The 21,838-nt window shown below is 38.9% G+C and overlaps 1 protein-coding gene across 2 annotated transcripts; it reads right to left on the reverse strand.

The window, feature by feature from the left end:
* LOC115021441 (tumor necrosis factor receptor superfamily member 11B-like) lies at positions 1–20,055 on the reverse strand. 2 transcript variants are annotated; one of them, XM_029451901.1, is made up of 7 exons: positions 19,555–19,598; positions 18,994–19,018; positions 10,238–10,465; positions 9,434–9,578; positions 3,378–3,593; positions 1,422–1,646; positions 1–1,331 (listed from the first exon to the last, which is right to left on the reverse strand). In XM_029451901.1, the coding sequence occupies exons 2-7, from the start codon at positions 19,006–19,008 to the stop codon at positions 937–939; spliced, it is 1,224 nt and encodes a 407-aa protein (XP_029307761.1). In that variant the 5' UTR covers positions 19,009–19,018; positions 19,555–19,598; the 3' UTR covers positions 1–936. The 2 variants fall into 2 exon arrangements, with proteins under 2 accessions (XP_029307761.1, XP_029307759.1); XM_029451899.1 differs by lacking the exons at positions 18,994–19,018; positions 19,555–19,598 and adding an exon at positions 19,938–20,055.
* Between the last annotated feature and the right edge of the window lie 1,783 nt (positions 20,056–21,838).

Genomic DNA, 21,838 nt, shown 5'->3' on the forward strand with positions numbered 1-21,838 from the left:
TTACAAACTGATTTTAATCAGATCATTTGACATTAGTGTTCACAAGTTACACAAGCTTAAAAAGGACCAGTCAGGCATATATACAATAAAGATCATACATTTTATAATATAAAAGTGATAAAAACAAAATATAAAACAAATATCACTTCATGAACTTGCAGCATTTGGAATCCAGTATTTCTGATAAAGTAATAAAAAAGCCTTTACATATTCAGAAAGTAAAATGTCTATTATTTTTTAAATAGAAAACAATTGCACTCCTTTGTACATTCATAAAGCTGACAGTTAAAAAATAAATTCTGATGAGCTTTACTTGCCAGCAGTCCAGAATAAACCAACACACAAAGGAAAACTGTAGAAAATACATGTATTTCATTATGAAACCAAATCCTTCCTCTCAATCAGCGAGAAAGCAACAATACAAAAACACAACATCTGCCAGCCTATCTTCCATAAAATATTGTGATATTTACATCTTAAATAGTTTTTCATTTTTCACAGACTGGTCAAAAAGTTCCCAGGAAACCTTTTTTTTCTTTTTAGTTTCGGCCTGCCTGGAGTACACAGATGTTTGATAGTGTTTCTTTGAGGGTGAAGCTATTAGCATCCCTTGGTACCTCATATAGTCAAAACGCCCTTATTCTGGCAGAGGTGTTTTGCTAGAAGATCAGAGAGGCAAAGAAGAATCGACCTTCCCGTCTTGCCCTTTGTTTTACAGTTAGGCACTATATGCATAGCTTGATATCATTTGATGATATCCTAAAGACCTGATATTATCATGTTACCCATGTCTGTTACTCTTTCACATACATTTATCCCCCCTGCTCACTAACTGTGTATCCTTTTGTGTGTGTGTGTGTGTGTTCTTTATCTGAATGCATTAGTGTCTGGGTATGCTATAGATGGCATATATTCCTGCTTGTACCTCCCAAATCTCTACTCATTTAATGGCTTATGAGCCTTAAAACATGAATCGTCGTGAAGCATACTAACAAATATCTTCTCATACATCTTGTGCGCGGAAGTGGTTCCTATGATCCGGCCAATCTTCTTCAGGACTTTCAGTAGATAGCGTGGCGCCCCGTGGCTGCGCAGCACCCTCAGACTGTGAGACAGACCTTTAGCTAGATCCATGTCGTAGTTTGCTGTCTTCCAGAGGTGAAGAAGCTGCAGGATGTACTGCCTGGGCAGGCAAGTAGAGACCACGGCCCGGACATCCTCCTGCTGAACTTTGACCCCCGGCAGACTGTTGGTGACCTTCAGGAGGTCATCTAGGGTCAGATTCTTTAGGCCGTTGCAGCGGGAGACTTTCCTCTCACAGAGGTTAACGTCTAAAGGGACAGGGTGGAAACATTAATACACAAATCCCGATCTTGAATAGGAACTGTCTAAAACAAAAAAAGTGCACTTTTCTTTTGTACCTTGTATGATGCTGTACATCTTGTCCTGGTCTTTGTTCTGCTCCCTCCACAGTCGCAGCAGCTGGAGGACCTGCTGCTGGGGAGAGCAGGCCTTCTTCAGCTTCTCCAGGCTCTTATGATCCACCCTCCGCCCGGGAAGACTCTCTAACAGCCGCTCCACAGGGACCGAGGACAGTCGCAGGGAGGAGAGGGACTGGAAGACTGCCTCCTCACACAGGGTCACATCTGAGTGATTGTTAAAGAAACAGTGGACAGTGGGCTTAAAACATTTTGATGAACTGTATCACAATAGAAAGCTTCATAGCAGTGGGCACATTATACAATTAGAACGACGGCCAAGTCAATGAAAAATATATTCTTCACAGAGATTTTTAAACATGTGGTACACAGGTGATGTTTAGAATAGATTGGGATTACATTGTTTGTCAGTCCCATTGGTCTATTACATGTCTGGATTTTTTTAAACGTGTGTGAGTATTGAGACTGTTGGCTTGTAATTTGATCATAGCAGAAACCAGGATTTGTTCTCTTTCTGTTGACAGCACAGAACCAGCATTAACATTAGTTTGACTGAGCCCATCTGTGTTGCAACAAAGCAATCCGGGTTGGTTGTTGAACTGAAGCACATAGAGTGTGAGCTGTGCTGAAACGTGCTGATCTTTGCTGTCACAGTCAGTGCACTACACACCTCACTATTTGCCATCACATTTCTGCAAGCCAAGAGCTCTTGGGCCTTCCTTATTAGGGTCTTGACTTCACACAGAACAGTCAAAGCTGAAGATGAAGTGAAACTAAACTGCCCACATGAAATTGCAACTTTCATACAATTATGAAGCATTTCTGTGTTCACGTGTGTGTGTGTGTGTGTGTGTGTGTGTGTGTGTATGTGTGTGTGTGTGTGTGTGTGTGTGTGTGTGTGTGTGTGTGGAAACATTTTCTGATTGCCTTGCAGAAAATTGGGGACAGCAATAAATTAAAAGAAATGTTTAGGAAAACCGATGTCTGTGTAGTATGGTGGAGTTTAATGTGAAGAGGATTTTAGACTTGCCTCTCTGATGTCTGGATAATTTAAGTGTGGCTTGCTCTATGATTAACATTGACGGCCTGGTGGTTTCTCCAAATCACGTAGCAACTTTGGGAATCCCAACTGCTTTCAATTTACCATTTTTTTGTGAATAAAAAAACCTTCTAAACTGTTCCAGGATCTGCTGCAGACAATCTGTGGTTGTGTAATCCGCAGGAAGACAATTTGTGAATGAATGTTTGAGGAGAGCATCACCCTCCCTCAGGGACAACAGCTTTGTGCGTTTCCTTCTAAGTGTGGTATGCACAAGTGTGCCAGGGTCTGTACACGTGTGTGTGTGTGTGTGTGTAGGTGTGTGTGTGTGTTCCTCATTGTGGTTTCTCAGGCTCTGGGAATTCAGTGTTATATTTGAGGCTTCTTCTCTCAAATTAATTGTCAGCATCTGTCATTGTTAAAGCCTGAGTAACAAAGACTTACCAGCTCGGTTTGTGTCTCTCCGTGCTTGACTCAGTTTCCTTTGTTATTGTAGTTTGAGGATGTGACAGTTAACGAGTAATTGATCCATCATGGGTGATTATGACAGTAGGGGCATAAACACCCCATTCAACCCCTTCGCTTTGGCTTTTCTCTCTTGTGTTGGTTTTCAGACACGCAAGAATTTGTAAAAGAATGGAATCTGGACAACGAACTTGACCGAGGAAATCCCCTTCCTTCAGGAATGAAAATGACCACATGTCTGAAATAATTCAGCTCTGGCTGATTTTAAGTTGTTGACAATTGAGGTTTGCTCAAAAACATCATCACATGTGTGTGTGTGCTGTGTAAACACTGTACTAACAATCTCTACCCTGATTCCACCCCACATTAGTCCTAAAACCTCCCATATGAGTCCTATTGGTGATTGAACCCTGCAGCAGAGTTGTATGTCTTACCAGTGTGGCACAAAGTGAGTTGCTGAGAGCACTCCAGCGTTGCCGTTTTGTCCGGAGTTCCACAGAGGCTGTCTGAAGTGGACGTACCCCACCTCAGTGTCTTCAAGCCCAAATCGGAACAGTTTCTGTGGTGCTGACATGACTCGGAGGAGGAGTCGCTGCTGGAGAAATGACCAGCAGGACAACGTTCACACGCGGTGTCACTCACCGGTGTACCTGGAGGAGATACACACAGGATCATATGTTAATTTCATGAAGGAAAACAAGAATGTGATTGTTATATAGTTTAAGTCTGTGTATCATATTTAAAAACTTGAGAAAACAGCCAGGCCTACAGATTTCTTCTCATCTTTATTATCAAACATTATCGTTTTACACATCTGTGTGTGAACATGACCTGCCGCATATACTGTAGCTGATCAAAGAGATAATGGGATTCCAAGAACTATGACCACAGCGACATGTGATAACGCATAAGGACGACAGATGACTGTGATTCTGAGAATGACTCACACCGGGCTTACTCATTACAGTACTTCATATGTTTCTTTGTCTTGGTTTTGAATGGGAAATGCGTAACCACAGGGAGTGTTTTGTCAGCTGATTTTTCAGACTGACATAAATGTCGAAACATCTGTCAAAAAACAATTTAGAAAAATCAGCTTGTGAGATTATTTCATTACTTACAATGTTACCCTTATGATGTAATGATGAATAGAACCTATTTTTTCCCCAACTGATCACATTTGAAATATTTGTACCCACTCACAGGTACATTTGACTATATTTCAACAACGTTTAACCACACAAACATGGCATTAAAGTAAACCATGAGACCTTCTGGTATATGACTTGCAGCGTACATGATAATCATATCCTCATTTTATTTCATGCTCTAGAGGCGTAGAATAGAAATTGTGTGGGAGGAGGACGAGCTGTGCTTGACCTTTGATAAGTTTCCCTCGATTATTGCACAGTTTCATCATTTAGCACAAAAACATGAAACCACTTACTGATATGCATTCAGCAAAGGTGCTAATGTTTCCTGCAACACTGATGACGAAGCAGGTAAAGTGCATGAGAATGTACAAACCCAACTGTAGTATAGTTTCATATGCTAGCATTACTCTTTTTTTCTCTTAGAATTTCTTCTGTTGATGCAGAATCAGCATTTTAGCACTTTACCGTTGTAATATAAAGCTTTATATGTCATCTGAATCAGAGGTTCTAACTGTACTATTCACATAATAAGGGATATATTAATTAAATAAATTTGCTAAGGAAAAAATGCAAATATTAAATTGTGAGGATTTCTCTAAACATATAGTAAACTTAATAATAACTTCTGGAGAAATTCAAGATTATTCTAAACTCTATGGTAAATCACTCAGCCCTAGTTCTTATCTTACTTTTAGCTGTATTTTAATAATACTATCTCTTTTTAGCATGACTTTGTTTTGTCTGAAACTTTTTATGCTGCCAGGTCTCGCTTAAAAACAGGTTTAAAACGTCAAAGGGACTCACCTGATTGAATAAAGGTTCAATTCTAAAAGTAAATCTTTAGACTTTTAGATTTCTTGGTCAAATCAAGCTCATGACATCCTCCTCAACCGTCTTCACTCCACAATCGGACTCTCTCACTCGGCCCTAAACTGGTTCACCTCATATCTCACTGGGAGGACTGAGCATGTCACCTTGGGAGTGTCAAAATCACAAACACACTCTGTCACCTGTGGTGTCCCTCAAGGATCTGTCCTGGGCCCCACTCTTTTCACCATTTTCATGTCCCCCCTTGGTCGTGTCATCAACCGGCATGGAATATCGTTCCATTGCTATGCTGATGACACACAACTCTACATCAGAACTAACCCAACCCCCTCTGCACCTCTGCTATCATCCACATTAACCACCTGCCTGGAGGAGATAGAAGCGTGGATGAAGCACAATTTCCTCCAATTAAACAGCTCTAAAACCGAAGCCCTTCTAGTTGGCACCCCACATCAGGTCCAGTCCTCCTCCATAACCTGCATCACCTTCTCCGGTCAGAACATTCCCTCTCATCAACAGTCACCAATCTGGGTGTGAAAATGGATCCTCACCTGACCTTTGAGGCCCACATCAGACAAACATGCAAGAACTCCTTCTACCACCTCAAACATATTGCCAAACTCCGCCCCACACTCACTCTGTCAGATGCTGAAAAGCTTGTCCATGCCTTTGTCTCGTCTAGGCTTGACTACTGCAACACACTTCTCATCGGGATTCCTAGCAAAAACATCCAGAAGCTACAATACATCCAGAACAGCGCTGCTAGGATCCTGATGAGAGTGCGAAAGTACGAACACATCACACCCATCCTCAAATCACTGCACTGGCTCCCGGTCTCACTCAGGATTGATTATAAAATCTCCCTTTACACCCATCAGTGCATTCGCGGAAATGCTCCATCCTACCTCAGAGAACTGCTCACCCCACAAACCTCCACAAGAAACCTCCGTTCTGTAAAGGCTCAAAACCATGGGAGATCGCGCCTTCTGCTCTGCCGCTCCCAGACTGTTGAATGCTCTCCCTGAACATCTGAGGACACCACAGATTGTGGATGCTTTTAAAACAGGCCTAAAAACACATCTTTTTAACAGAGCATTTTGCTAGACTTTAACCATTTTAAAGTGTTGTCTTGTCTATCAAATGTTTAAATGTATATTTTGCTCATCGTTTTTATTCTGTAGCACTTTGAGTTTTGTTTACACAAATGAAAAGTGCGCTTATAAATAAAATGTATTAATATTATTATTATTATTATTATTTATTCACATTATCTTAATCTGTTTTAACTAATTATATTTTATAGATTCATTGAATTGGTTGCAGCCCTAATATAAAGGTAAACATCACTTGTTTTGTTTCACTCAACATTTGTTGGTTATTTCATGTACATCATGATCCAGTTTTTTCCAGTCAATACGGATAGAAGTGGTTTCCAAAAACACAGATAAACCAGCTAAAGACTTAAAATCTTGCTTTCAGCGAGAGGGAAATAATTACAACAAGAAACAGACAAATAAGGAGATTAAGGGGGAAATGGAGTCATTAAAGGCACGTGTCGTTGGAAGACTGAATCAGTTTTCTAACATCCTGGGGTTTTAAGTCTAACCACAACTCAAGACATTACATAATAACCACTTCAGCATCACAGGGAATCCCCTAAACTGCTGTCTCATGTCTGCACAGCTTCGTTAGACTTTCAGGTCCGATTATAGATCCATGTTACAGGAATTCAAGGAAAATGTTGTCTACTCTTTAGAGCGGTGTCAGCGCTAACAGGGGTCAGATAATAACCAGAAACCATGGAAAATGTTGTTTCATCTATGCAGCCGCTGGATTCCGGTTTCCGGTCTAAGATGAAATCATGAGTGTAGTGCAGTGCCAGTTTGTTCTGCGGTTCCAGTAGAAATATCAGATTCTGTTCACTGGAATGTTGAAATTCAGCATCAACCTCTCTTTAATTTGCCCACAATCACTACTGACGCACCAAGGAGAGCATCTGCAAGGAATATCAGGTCAGATATCCTGATAATTACATCCTTGGCTGCATCTGGCTTAATGATTAGCCAAGACTGCATCTGGTGCTGTATTGTGAGGAAAAGGATTGGACTCTGTGCTAAAGGGAATGTCATAACTGATGTTGAAGTTGCAGAGAATCAGTGATTCCTGGCTAATATGCAACAAATGACTAAGAGACAGTCTTTGTCTCTGGAGAGACTAGTCTAGTAACATTTCTCTCATTCTTTAGAGAGAGAAAAGCTTTTCATGTACAGTACAGGTGCATAGATTTCAGTACTGGTGTCACTTTCTTAGTATTTGTTAGGACTCAAACAGCAGGAGTCTGAGCTTGAAACAAAATCAATATTCCTGCAAAATGCTTTTCATTCTTGCAATCCATAAGAAAGAAGTTCAGTATTTTTCGCAGTTGACCCAAACAAATGAATCTTTATGCTAGGCAATTTAATTGAGTCTGTGCCGGACAAGCTGCAGTGAATTTAAAGAGGAAGTGCAGCTTCAGGAATGCAGGGAAAGGCCCTTTTCTTTAAAGTTTCCTCTTTAATTATGCAGTAAAATGTGCATTATCATGTTTGATGAATTACTTTAAAATGTCATGTTATTTTCTATTCCTAGTTTTATAACAGCTAACACAGAGATTAATGGATAGATAGTCACCCCTTTCATATTTCTTAACGGACAGATATATAACATACAGTAATAATGAAACACCTATTATATTATATTAACAGCTGCGTCACTTACACAAACACTGTCTGATACTCCTGCAGACAGGAACTTAAAAATGAATTAAAACTGAACTTGACTTAAAGGGGACAAATCATGCTCACTTTCAGGTTCCTCCTTGTATTTTGGGTTTCTACTAGAACATGTTTAATGTTCAAAAAACACATTATTTTTCTCATACCGTCTTACAGAATATACCTGTATTCCCCTCTGTCTGTAACGCCCTATTTTTGCGCCTGTCTCTTTAAGACAAAAAGTGTCCAATCTGCTCTGATTGGATTGCGGAGAAATTGCAAAGGTCAGAAATGGGGTGGGGTTTCTACTGACATATTTTATGTCGCAGAACAAAACGTTAAAATCTCTTAACCTTGTATTAACATGTATCACAGACCTTATCTCAGGCATTTAACCAAAAGCTCTTTCAAAAAACCCAATGCCTATGAGGCGAGGGAACACGAAGAGTTAAAATGCCAACTCATTTCTGGGTTTTAGGACTCATTCCTGCATCACTCAATAAACCATTTAGTATGATCTCTGCTGGAACCCACAATGTATGATTTACTACAACCAGGTATTGTGGTCAAGAGGAACAAGGAAGAGAGTAAATAAAAATGTGAATGGCACTCAAATGACTAATATATAATTCAAGATTATTTAAAGCTCCCATAAAAACAAATATGAATTGGCCAGCTTCCTATACTCAGATAAAACCCCTAAATGAAACATTACTTGATTCAATCAAAATTAAACAAACAGATAAACCTATGACATACAGCGTACTGTGAAGAAATACAGCTTTGAATTGCACAAATAAAATCCTCCTGGCTCTTTTGAAATTACAGTGACATAAGTTGTACCTCTATAAATGATGATGTTTAACAGTTTCAAAATGATCTATTTGCTGATAATGAAGTTCATGGAAAATATGAAGTGATCCTTTTCCACATTATAACAACACGAGGGGGACTTTTTAGTTTCCATATCACTGCTTCCTTCACGAATATTCAGCACTATATTTCCAAAGACCATTAAAACAGAATTGACCTCTCAGTAAATTATTTCTCAATCAGTCCAACATCATAATTTCTTTCATTAATAATAATTTGAATTCAAGTGACAAGCCATTGCTACCAACTGTTCTAATATATAATAATAATAATAATATTACAACATATAATATTGAATTAATATCAAAAGATAAATATGTAGGGCAATTGTTTGGTAAAGGGTGATTAGAAACACCCATTGCCTCTCTTTGGCAAGTGTATGTATACAACATGTCTCTGCTAGAATGATACATGAATAAGGAAGAAATCATAGACGGATCAAATTAAAAATCAGACTACTGGCCATTACATATTTCTGCCCTATAGTTTGACCAATTACAACTTGTGCAGGTTCAAATCAAACTGTGTGGCCTTGTGTTAAAGACACACAGACAGAGAGCGGTTCTAAGAAAGAGTCAGTTAGAAGTTGGTTCTGCAAAAAGAGACGTCTGCATCTGGAACAGATCTGACTCGTGTGCACACATAGCGGCATTGATAACATTGGGATGATAGGATTTATATTCTCTGAACTCAGCCAGTGCTTCCTTCCAGGCTGTACGCTGACTGAATGCCTAATTTTCTCTGGTTTTAGTACCAAGCCAATTTTTAACCAACGACCTCTGGTTTAAATCTAATTTATATGACCGGATAGGCAGAAAACCCACAAAATCACTGATCAAATATCTTCTGTAAAACCAATCTTAATGATAATCTCAGTCTTACCTGAAGCTGTCACTCCGTATCCAGGTGGACAGTAACTGTGTGTGATGCAGAACTCCACCACGAGGTGGAAACCTGGAGCACATTCACACAGCTGGTCGTGAGTGCTGTTGCACTGCTGCTTCACAAGCTGTCTCTCCTTGCACACCTAAACACAACAAACCACGGTCACAGACCCATCGGAACGGAGCTTCTGCATGCCCACAACGAAATAAAGGCTGCTTGACATGCACATATATGAACGGAGAGCTTACTCATTTATTCATGTCATGGGGACAGTATCAGTATTAGTTGTAGTAATATTAGCACAGTATCTTGAAAAATGATAGAAATGGCATCGTAGAACAGGGATATAAAAATACCTCAAGGGGGACATGTTAACAATCCATATTACATCATTTATCAAGAGTGGCGAAGAGGAAAACATCTAAACTGCGGGGGAAGATCACTCGACCACAATGAGCACATTCAAACTTTCTTTTTTAGTAACAACAACTAAAGTGGAAACACCGGTTTTGAAAAATGACAGATGCTTTGCCAAAATGTAAACAAACCGTATAGTCATGCATCTAATGAAAAGGCATTGGACAACCACAGAAGAGTAAAAAAAAACAGTAACGGGATATTTTAACTTTAGTGGAATTCCTGACCGTGATGCGAGTTAAGATTTGGATGATTCAATTAAGTGTGAGTAGACAGAGATACTACAAAAACTTGGGTTTCTCACAAAAACTACTATAAGTCACACTCCTCAATGTACAAAGAAGCAAAGAGAACCTTTGGTAAAACTTTTTGTCTCATACATACCGAGGTACAGTATTGGCACGTATCCCCCCAGTGCCAGTTTTCAGCAAAATGCCTCTCAGGACAGGCCTGGCACTCTGTGGGTGTGTCGGCAGTGCAGTGTCGTCTCACGGCTGTGCCAGGAGGGCACTGGTCGCACAGCAGGAGGTCAGATGTCACAGGGTCGCGGTACTGGTACTGTGGCAGTACGGCCTGCTGCTGGAAGGCCCAGGAAAGAGAAGCTGTTAAGAGCTGCAAGAGAAAGAAAGAAAGAAAGTGGGTATAGTAATGAGTCAACAGTAGTGACAAAATCTCTAATGAAACTCATCTCGTGCACAGCTCCTCTTTGGAAGGTTCAGATATTTTTATATATTGGAGCACTCGTAAATCCAGAGCTTCCAGTAAGAAAGAGTTGAAAGAAAGGTCAGAGCTGTAAAGTTGAAGCTCCTGGTGGACACGCAGTCCTAAAGGGATTTCCTCTGCTTTATCGAGAGCTGTTCAGGGAGTTTGAGGAGAAAATTCTGCCGCAGTTTCATGGATATGGATCACAGCGCAGTAGCAACGCTTGTAACAGTAAATTTTTTAATCTTTGCGTGTTTGCAGGAGAAATATCGTCCCTCTGTGTTGCCTCAAATCCCGATGATAATCGCTGCGAGCACAATTTCATGTATAAGTTTGATTAAGGCATCTTATATATTTTATTGCACTTTTGGCATTGCTTCTTAAAATCTCAATGGCTTTATAAAGCTTTTAAATTAATTCAGATGCCAGTCATGCCAGTATTCTGCACATATTAGATAAATAAAAATAAAGTGTATGACGCAGGATTAAAGATGATAATTGTGCAGCCCTTTGTTCTCTGACCTCACCAGCCGTCTCCTACCCCTGTCAGCAGGAAGATAGCAGTGATTCAACGCTGATCTACAGCAGTTTAATCCTGCCCTGAAGCAAGACCTACACCCATATATCTCCCCCCGTTTAGAAGCAATTCATCCATAAGGACGCACAGTAAAGTGGGTGGCTGTTCGCAAGACCTCTGAGACGGACATATGTAGCTATTGCCTCAAAAACAAGCCCATGTATCATCGCTTGAGCAGGAACTAGAAAGCTTTTGCCTAAAATCCAAGATATCAGTTGGTGAGCGTGTTTGACATGCAGCCATGCAGCTGGTGGAGACCACATGCAGACCAGATGTCACACATCTGGGTCATTCCACCCTCAAGTCCCTCAGCCATTGGCTCTGTGGACTTTCCCGTTGGCCGGGATACATTCTCACTGCTTGGACAAACTAACAATGGGCCATCCTAGCATTGTGTGTGTGAGTGTGTATTCTCATATGTGGTTTTCTGCTTTCCACCATGTTTGTGTGTGCATCTTCAAAAATGAATGAATTCATACAACAAACAACTACAAAACATTCATGCATGTGGGTACAAATGCAGGAATGTGTGTGTTGCTGCATGTGTGTGTGCATGTTTGTCGATGTTCATGTCCAATTATCGTCTTCCTCAGTGTTGGTCTGTGTGCTCTGCGGTCTCCTCTCCTGGCTGCTGTTCATAAAGAGAACTGTTGGAGGTTACTGGGCTTTCCCCATTCACCACCAGAATACAAAGCACTCCTCCACTCTGCTCGACAGTTTACCCGTTACACACCATTGATCTCCTTTCCTGCGTGTGTGTATTTGTACAGATCCCATTTACCTTAAAACTTGCAACTACAAAACACAATGTGTATGTGTGTGTGAAACAAAACAAAACCCAGAGAGAAAGAGTGGTATTTTCAGTATATATGTGTGCACATGTGCATCTCTTTCACTACTCACTATTACATTTCTAAATATTTGGCTACAGAAGTCTTTTCATCAGAAATCTATGTGTGTATGTGTGTGTGTGTGTGTGTGTGTGTGTGTGTGTGTGTGTGTGTGTGTGTGTGTGTTTAAAAGAGACACACTACTGTGTCTGCCCCATTTACTGAGCATACTGCTTCATCTGCATGTATATGTGTAAATGTATTTGCTGTGTATTCTCCCTTAATAATGTATTACATTGTACATATATGTCTGTTTTGAGCATCACTTTTCGTTTCTTAAATTTCAACCTGAAATGACGCACTACACACAAAAAGAGAAAAGTGTAGGTCTTTCTACTTCTGTTTGCTTTTGCAATAGAGGTCATTGAAAAAGATAGTAAAAATAGATGAATGGGTTTTACACACCATAATAGAACCCTTAGCTTCAAACAGCCTGGCGAGCACAGAGGTTTTCCCGGCAAAACCTATCGACCTCTGAGCACAACATTTGGTGGAAGGCTTTCATCCGCAGTGACTCGCTGAGCAGTACCATGGCTGCATCTGTTTGTTTGTAGCATGGGTGGCCCAAGGGAATCAAACCCATAATCATAGTCTTGCTCTTCACATTAAGAAGTGTATATACACACTATTAAGCTGTGAGTCCACATTCAATCAATTCGGAAACATCAGGAGTGTGGAGCGAACGGAGGGTCACTTGGATTCTTTGCAAATCTGTATACGGTTACACTTGTTGTTTCAACTTTAATCTTGGGTTTGAGTCAGGATGAGTTTACTGGCCGGACTGGAAGCTTCAGTCATGAGAGCCAACGAGCCTGAACACATGTGGAAGTGGTCACTTTCGTATTATTTTTCACATCCTTCATACAGCACAGTAGTTTGGCTAGATTCCAGCTACAATATACAGCACAGTGCAGAGCAATTGAGAGTAAGAGCAAATAAAGGTAATGTAAAATGACAGGATATGCATGCTCAGAGATGTTGCTTTATGATATCACATCTTTATGATTGGGTCTAAAAATTCGATGGAAACAACTTAAAAACACAAATGGTTCAATGGTTTAATCCACCTTTACACTTTGTACATCATATGTTGTGCATAATACCTTTGCTGCCTGTTATTCACTCTTTTATCTTTTTCAATTTAAACCTGGGCAAGAAAACAAAGCCTTATATACTCAAATAAATTCTAGCCACATATTTAGAACTATCTGACATACATACATAAAATGTTTAAGAGGAAAAAGCTTGGAAATGTTCAATGCCATATGTCGAACTTATGACACACTTCAGGCAGAACCGCAATTTTCTAAAGCAGCCAGTACAGTAGCTTTCTGCTACTGAGGATAAGAAAAACTGTCAACCTTTTAAGAATGAACTTATTGAGAAGATGTCCTGTGGTGTGTGCATGAATCCGTCTATCAGCATTTAAAAGAGATATTGAACTTTTCACCCTCCTTGTCGCCTTAGAAGCTGCCATCTGACGACATCACGGACGACCGCTGGAAACCCAAATTACACAGCAGCTAGGGGCCACTGACAGCCGTAATTATACTGTTAGCATCATCTGAGCGAAGCTCAGCAAGAGGCATATCCTACATGGAGCTCTGCCAGCTGAGGGGAAAGGATGGATGAAGGTAATGACAATGTTCTACCTTCACTAAGCAAATTACATTACATTATAGGTCATTTAGCAGACGCTCTTATCCAGAGCGACTTACAGTGAAGTAACTACAGGGACAGTCTCCCTGGAGCAACTCAGGGTTAAGTACCTTGCTCAGTGGCAGCCCTGGTATTGAACTCACGACCAGTCGGTGTTCTGTTTGGAAACTAGACCACTAGACCACTAGGCCATCACCACCCCAAATGCCCTTGAGCAAGGCTGCGCAGCTGCTATGTAAATGTTCGTAACTGATGAGAGCTGTATGTGAGGCTGCTTGTTGGAAATAGCAGGGTCAGTAATTTGCCTTCCTCTGGATAAATAATGGTTAAAACATAAAAAGACTACTTTAAATCGGCTTCATCTGATATAGTTTTATTATAAAATCTAAGCCAGTAAATCCAATTTGAAGTGAGTTGAGAGAAAACCTTGTGTTTATGTAGAGCAAAGATGATCTTTACCAAGTCTTTCACAGAGAACATTTGCTTTTAAACAGATGTTATCGTCTTGAATGAAACAATCAACGGCACAAGTCCAGTCGTAAAGTGTGATGATCCATAAGGTCACGCTGGATCAAGAGATGGACCGCGTTTTTCCACATCAAGCAACACAAGAGAAACGCAGTGAAAAATCCAGAGTGATGTTAATGGTTGTTAGATGATGTTTAGAGAGTGTGTTTATCTTTGCTGACTGGACACACAACTCTGACACTTAATGACATCTTTTCTGAAATAAATCCTTTCGCTAAACAGGTTTTCTTTTCACGTTTCAGATTTTGTATGACCTCTCTGTTTAAGTGTAATGATGACAGAGTGCTTTGGTAAAACAGGCTGAACTACACTTTGGGCACAGACAGATGGGCTGTAGCGGCATAACTACAGAGTTCAGACACCTGATAGAAATAGCCTTTTAAAATGAAGACGCATGCTTTCCATAGGAAGAGAGCAACATCTACAGATACAGTTTGATGCAGGTAATGGGCTTATTGATTCTGCGACTAACATTCTCTTTATCAGAAGAACTGCACTGAAGATACAATATGAAACTGAAGATACAATATAAACTGAAGATACAATATGAACTGAAGATACAATATAAACTGAAGATACAATATGAACTGAAGATACAATATGAACTGAAGATACAATATGAACTGAAGATACAATATGAACTGAAGATACAATATGAACTGAAGATACAATATGAACTGAAGATACAATATGAACTGAAGATACAATATAAACTGAAGATACAATATAAACTGAAGATACAATATAACTGAAGATACAATATAAACTGAAGATACAATATAAACTGAAGATACAATATAAACTGAAGATACAATATAAACTGAAGATACAATATGAACTGAAGATACAATATAAACTGAAGATACAATATAAACTGAAGATACAATATGAACTGAAGATACAATATAAACTGAAGATACAATATAAACTGAAGATACAATATAACTGAAGATACAATATGAACTGAAGATACAATATGAACTGAAGATACAATATAAACTGAAGATACAATATGAACTGAAGATACAATATGAACTGAAGATACAATATGAACTGAAGATACAATATAAACTGAAGATACAATATGAACTGAAGATACAATATGAACTGAAGATACAATATAAACTGAAGATACAATATAAACTGAAGATACAATATAAACTGAAGATACAATATGAACTGAAGATACAATATAAACTGAAGATACAATATAAACTGAAGATACAATATAAACTCAAGATACAATATGAACTGAAGATACAATATAAACTGAAGATACAATATAACTGAAGATACAATATAACTGAAGATACAATATGAACTGAAGATACAATATAAACTGAAGATACAATATAAACTCAAGATACAATATAAACTCAAGATACAATATGAACTGAAGATACAATATAAACTGTGTAGAAAAAGAGACATTCAGTCAGCTTGATCAAGTATACTGTAATGACAATAATAGATCGGTAGAGGTTTTGTTTTGATATGATACAAAAGGTAATAAATTATAAAAATGTCCATGAAGTTACTTGTTTTTCATGTAATGTCTCCATGATATATGCAAAAGGGGAAATAAAGGCAAACCAATCCAATGCTGGTCACAAAAAAAATAATTCAGGAACTTGGGCGAAAAAGAGCATCTGTACGCAGACAACAACTTAACCAAATTCATCGAGTCACAATTACATTTTGAAACCATAAACATGCCCTCTCTGGTGTTGTTAGTGGAAATATTCAAATACTTCCAGGACAAATTAGCTACAGTATTTCACTAACTTCCAAGAGACAGGGTTCAGGCTTAGAGTTACATGAATGTGGAGCACATTAAAGTGCAAAGAAAGAGGAGAAATAGAGTTTGGGTAGCCCGAGGTCAGTTTTAAATTCATGGCATGAGGAGAAGATCTATGGCACAAAGGGACCAAACCACACTACACCAGCTTATCCAGCAGGCACATGGCTTCAGTTAACTGTAGAACGCAGGTGGTCTGAGGGGGGATTCCAGCTCTATTGTGTGTGTGTGTGTGTGTGTGTGTGTGTGTGTGTGTGTGTGTGTGTGTGTGTGTTGGGTCCTGTGAACATGGAATCTGACAGAGACAGAGAAGGACATTCTACCATGCTGCATCACAAGAAGTCTATCATCACATTTATTGATGATCTTTGATGAAATTGAATGTTGACAATTTCAATAATGCACTCAATGCTCACTTCATATCGCAGCCCATCATCTCATGAAGTGCTTTTGATTTTGAATTTGTTGCTAAAGAAGGAACATACGTGCGTGACCGAATGTTAAACATTTGCCATTCTTCCAAGAATTGAATACTGTATGGTCAATTAATTGAACCCAGCCAGTCTGCTGTTGTACTGTAAACCAAGTAGAAACAATTCCACTTATAATGTACATGTCATGTTGAATAGAGCCGAAACAATTAGTCAACAAATCAATAAACAAATAGGGAAATTAATCAGCATCTGTTTTTGATTTCTTTTTTAAACCTCATTTTAAAATCATTGTTTCCAGCATCTCAAATGTTATAATTGCTGGTTTCGTAGTGTTTTGGGAAATTTTGATGCTATTTAATAAAATTAATCAAATCTGACATTTTATTAACCAAACTATTGATTGATTAGTCGAGAAAAAATAATCTGCTGATTAATTAGATGAAAATAAAGGCTGAATTTATGTTTTGTTGTCTTCACTTAATCCAGGAATTTAAATAAATAAAGCAAAATCCAATACCACATATGTGTTGTGCTACTTTATACTTCTACTCCACTACATTTCAGAGGAAAATGTTGCACTTTACGCCACTACATTTTATATTTACGAGTAACTTCACATATTAAGATATTACATTATAAACATAATAATAACCATATAAAATATGATGCATCGGTAGATTAAACTAGTAAATCCCAAAGGTTTTGGCTTGTGACTTCTTACAAAAAACAAACGTTGTCTGGTTGGGACTCCTACAGTTCAGATGCCTATGAGTTGTTTGCAATTCCACCAAAGATTGAGAGTTTTTCCATTTAAACTTCTCACATGGCTCCAACTCAATCAGCTACAAAAATAAAATACTACTTACACATTAATGCATCCGTATTAACAATCTAATAAATATATAAATAATTTTGCTGCATAATGAGTACTTTTACTGTTAATATCAAGTACATTTTGCCAATAATACTTAAGTAAGAGTTTAAATCAAATATTTTTATGCAGAATTAATTAAACTCTCCTCATGTTCTGACATACCAAGTGTGACAGTGTGTGATCGTGACAATAATAGATGTGTCTCTTTTGCCTATACCGTTTCTGCTCTTTGTGTATGATAACCACTCAGTCCGACACACACACACACACACACACACACACACACACACACACACACACACACACACACACACACCCACACAAGTACAGGCTTCTGCTATCAGTACTACTGTTGATGGAAAAGGGGAAGTTAGGCGTGCAGAAGCAACTTCCAGAGGTAATCGTTGCTTTCTGAATAAACGTTTGTGCTTGTTTGTTTAAAACATGTTGATCCTGTACCGTCACACACCCTCTGTATGTCTTCCTCCCCCCTGTCACGCTCACTTCCTCACCCTTTCTTCAGTGTTCGTCTAGAAAAAAGTGGAGTCTGTTTGGCCCAGTAAACTCTCTGTAGATTCTCCTGTCTGCGTGTGAACCTGCAGCTAGGTTTAGGGAAGTTGGCGCAACGGCCACAACAGTGATTGGAGGCGAGGAGGCGTAAAGATAAAGAGAGTACAGATGAAAGATACTGATGGGGATTAGGGGCTGGATGGTTGTCATGCAGGCTAGCTAGCCATTTGACTGGCTGGCTGGTTGACTACCTGCTGTCCAGACAGACAGGTCTCCTCAGTTGCATTATTGTGCTACCCTGAACCTCACTTCTCACTTGTGTCTGCACAAAAACAAAAAGACTGACAACATAACATATGTTGTCCAATTTCCATTTCCAGCCAATGTCTGTTCCACTGACATCATCCAGGGCAAAACAAAAACTAGCAGACAGAACGCAACCACATGAGTCAGAAGCATTCAGGGGAACAGAACGAGCACACAGGTGCAGGAGGTGAATTTACTGACGGACCTCTACGCCAAAACAATGTTTTGAACACAAAATTGCAGTGTCCCTTTACAATAGAATGACTTATAGACAGAGTGAGGCTGGCTGTTTGACAAGTGGATACACAGACAAGAAGGTGCGGGGGATCCAGAGGAGTGCAGATTGATTTATTGGCTAGATGCTGACAGTGAGACTGAGTGGTTGCATGTCTGACTCATTATTTGGCTAAACCATTGCTTGTATGGTTGGCCAAATGACTGACTGACTGACGGAATAATGAATAAACACAAGAATACTAAGTCAGAAATTGTGAGAACAAAATATGTGCCTGTTTTAGCTCAAGTGGGAAGTGCAGACTGTGCTGTGTATAAGAAATGTATGATATCACATTAAATAGTGGCAGAAAGTACACATGCAAACACACATTAATCTGTATGTCACCTACTCTACACATAAAGAAGCAACACATCCCACAAACGAAATTACCGACTGACCTTACACGTCACAACACAAACACACACACACGCAGATCACGAGGATAGATAGTGGGTCCAGTGTTTTGTAGCTACAGTAATCTGTTTCTGCACAGATACACATCTGTACACAAAGATATGCAAAACCTGAAAAGGCCCCAACGCAGCACAGCATGCAAAACACACCAAAGGAAATAACTGCTCTCACCCTGGATGCATACATTTCAAATCCACTGAGAAGCGTTGTAGAACAAGTTATTGTAATGTCAGAGTCACAGTAAACAGCAGTTTCATTCATTTCAAATGTGCAACATACTAAGCAATGACATTGGACCTAAAGTAAACTTTCAGTCATTGATGGAGATAATAGATCTTGTTTGTTGGTCTACACAGCAGTGATTAAACATGTGGGTGAAACATGAGCTACATTAAACTCTCAACACAACTGAATATTACCTGTACAAGATTATATTGCAGGGCTGCTATATGGGACTGCATTATATGGGAAGCCAGGTGCTACTTTGTCAACACCGTGTATTGTAATGTCAGCCTTAACAAACTGGGTTTAGAAAAAATAAATGTACCTAATGAAAATGTCATGCAAATATACAATACATATTTTAGCCTAAAAATAGGTGACGAACTTTGAATTTAGTTTTATTGAAGGAGCCTTTAAATGCGTCATAAACATATAACATTTTGAATATGACTACATGTAAAACAGATACTGCAGGCTATAAGAAAAACGTCTGAATATGAACTATAATACCTCTCACATGCGACTTCAAACCAGACCGGTCATAATCAATTTCCATCAAAATGTCAAATCCAGGAAAAACAGACTGCGTTTCAGGGGACACGTGACTAAATAATAGAGATCATCACATTACCTGCACAGACACATGCTGTACAGATGGACACGTGATCAGCGAATATCTTGCTTTTGGGACTAAAGCGAGTGCCCTTACCCAACTGATTACTATGTTTTTGAAACGCAATAATAATAATAATAGTAATAATAATAATAAAAATAATCCATGTCTCGCAAAACAAAAATATCATTCCTTCATGAAGAAGCGTCCCCGTGCTCCAGCGGATCAGATCGGTCTAGCGGACCAACGAGAAAAACTGCAGAAACTCTTGTTTACTCACCACTATCAGTTTCATGGCCGGGTTGGATTTCGCTATCCGAGCGCTCATCTCCACTGCGTAAAAGTGAACTGCGGTGTGATGGGGTCTCCATCACAGATCTGTACTTATACAGGAGGCTCCACGGAGAGAGAGCGAGAGAGAGAGGGAGAGAGAGAGAGAGAGAGAGAGAGCATGTGCCCACCCACCTCGTTATCCAGTGCACAGCCCTCTCTCTGTCTGTCTTTGTGTCTCTCCCATAAATCCTAAAAATAAATTGTTGCATCCTTACGAGTTGCGTTGCTATTACGTAAATAAATAAATGAATGGCGTAAGCGACAACTAAGGAGACAACTTGTGTATTAAAAAGCAGCATCCAATCAGCTGATGGGGATCCATTCGTGAATTCAGAATCACATAGGGTCGACGTTTTAAGCAATATAAATATTCCCTAAAAAAAGTCACTAATATGACACATTTTAAAAGAACATTGTACAGTAGCAACATAAGACACTTATTTCCAGAAATGGGAATAAATACTATGACATAAAAAACTGCCATCCTTTGGTGAGAATGTACGTTTTGCTTGTCTAGAGAGAAAGAAAGCCAATAATGTATGTGCTTTACATTTTCCTGACTACTGAAAAATGATGGTAAAATAATACAGCGATGAGGTAAAACTCCAAAGCAACTATTTCCATATGCCTATAATGCAAATTCTAGAGTGCGGATAATTGGTTTTATATGTGTTTGACAACCAGTCTGTCACTCACCCAAAGTGTCAAAGAAAAGTAGCTTTAATCAGGGTGGACATTTCCCAGGATAAATGTTTTGAGTTCTGGTATGACAGCATGTAAATACAATGATTGACAGCTGTTTATTTGGACGAGCCAAAATCATTTTGTAAGACGGGTTATGCTTATTTGAACATCCGCTGGTGGAATTTGGAAATGTTGTCTCAGTGAGGTCGAACGACACTGTACATATGCTGAGAAGAATTGCTTAAGAAACTTGAGCTTCAAGAATGAAAGATCAAAATACTGTCTTTCTTAAAACTACGACTGTTCTGCAAACAAGTTAGAGCATTTTCCATAAAGTGTAGACTCAAGATGATTTCTTTTACAATAGTTCAAAAAGAAATCTATTGTATTTTTTATACTGTGGTTACATGTCCCACAACTGATTTCACTGACTATTTTTCTTAACCCTTCATTTATTCAGGGAAGTTCTTTTTGCTGTAACATCCTGATCACACTTCTCTCACCTCATCTCATCGTACGGTGGACTCGTGTTGTGAAATTGACTTTGATTGGAGCCTCTTATAATGAACACTGTCTTTCTTTGAATATGAGTGTGTAATAAATAAGCTATGATTACATAATTGACTTTAGTAAGCTGTATTGCGCCATTTCAATGTAACATTCTACATAAATCATTGTATTACGTTTTGATAAAATGTGTATATAGGTTAAACAAACTGTATGGAAAACACACATTTGTTTTTCAGACCTAGACGTTTTTTTTTGCGTTTAAAAAAAGAAGAAGCTTAAACTGCTTTCAGTGATTAAATAAAGGAAATGTTTGTAATTATATAAAAAAACTTAACTCAAGGTCCACTTACTAGCTTTATAATTTCTCCCACATACAGTATATACAACGGATCCCCATTACAAGCACATGGGTGGGCCTCTAGTCTTTCTGGGGTCCTGAACATAGAAATACAAGAAAGTAATGACAGCTGAGCAAACTCCATCCGCTAAAGACCATTAGTTGAAAGCGCCAAAAAAAGATAGGAAGTGGACCTTTAGTTTTCTCCCAGGTAAAAGTCTCAGAAAGCAACAGATGCTCCTAGCCCTAACTTTTACCATCACAACTTACTTCAAATTGGTTCTCACAAAGATAGATGTATATAAAACATGTTCAAA

Source organism: Cottoperca gobio, chromosome 16 (genome assembly GCF_900634415.1).
Source record: "Cottoperca gobio chromosome 16, fCotGob3.1, whole genome shotgun sequence".
Lineage (NCBI taxonomy): Eukaryota > Metazoa > Chordata > Actinopteri > Perciformes > Bovichtidae > Cottoperca > Cottoperca gobio.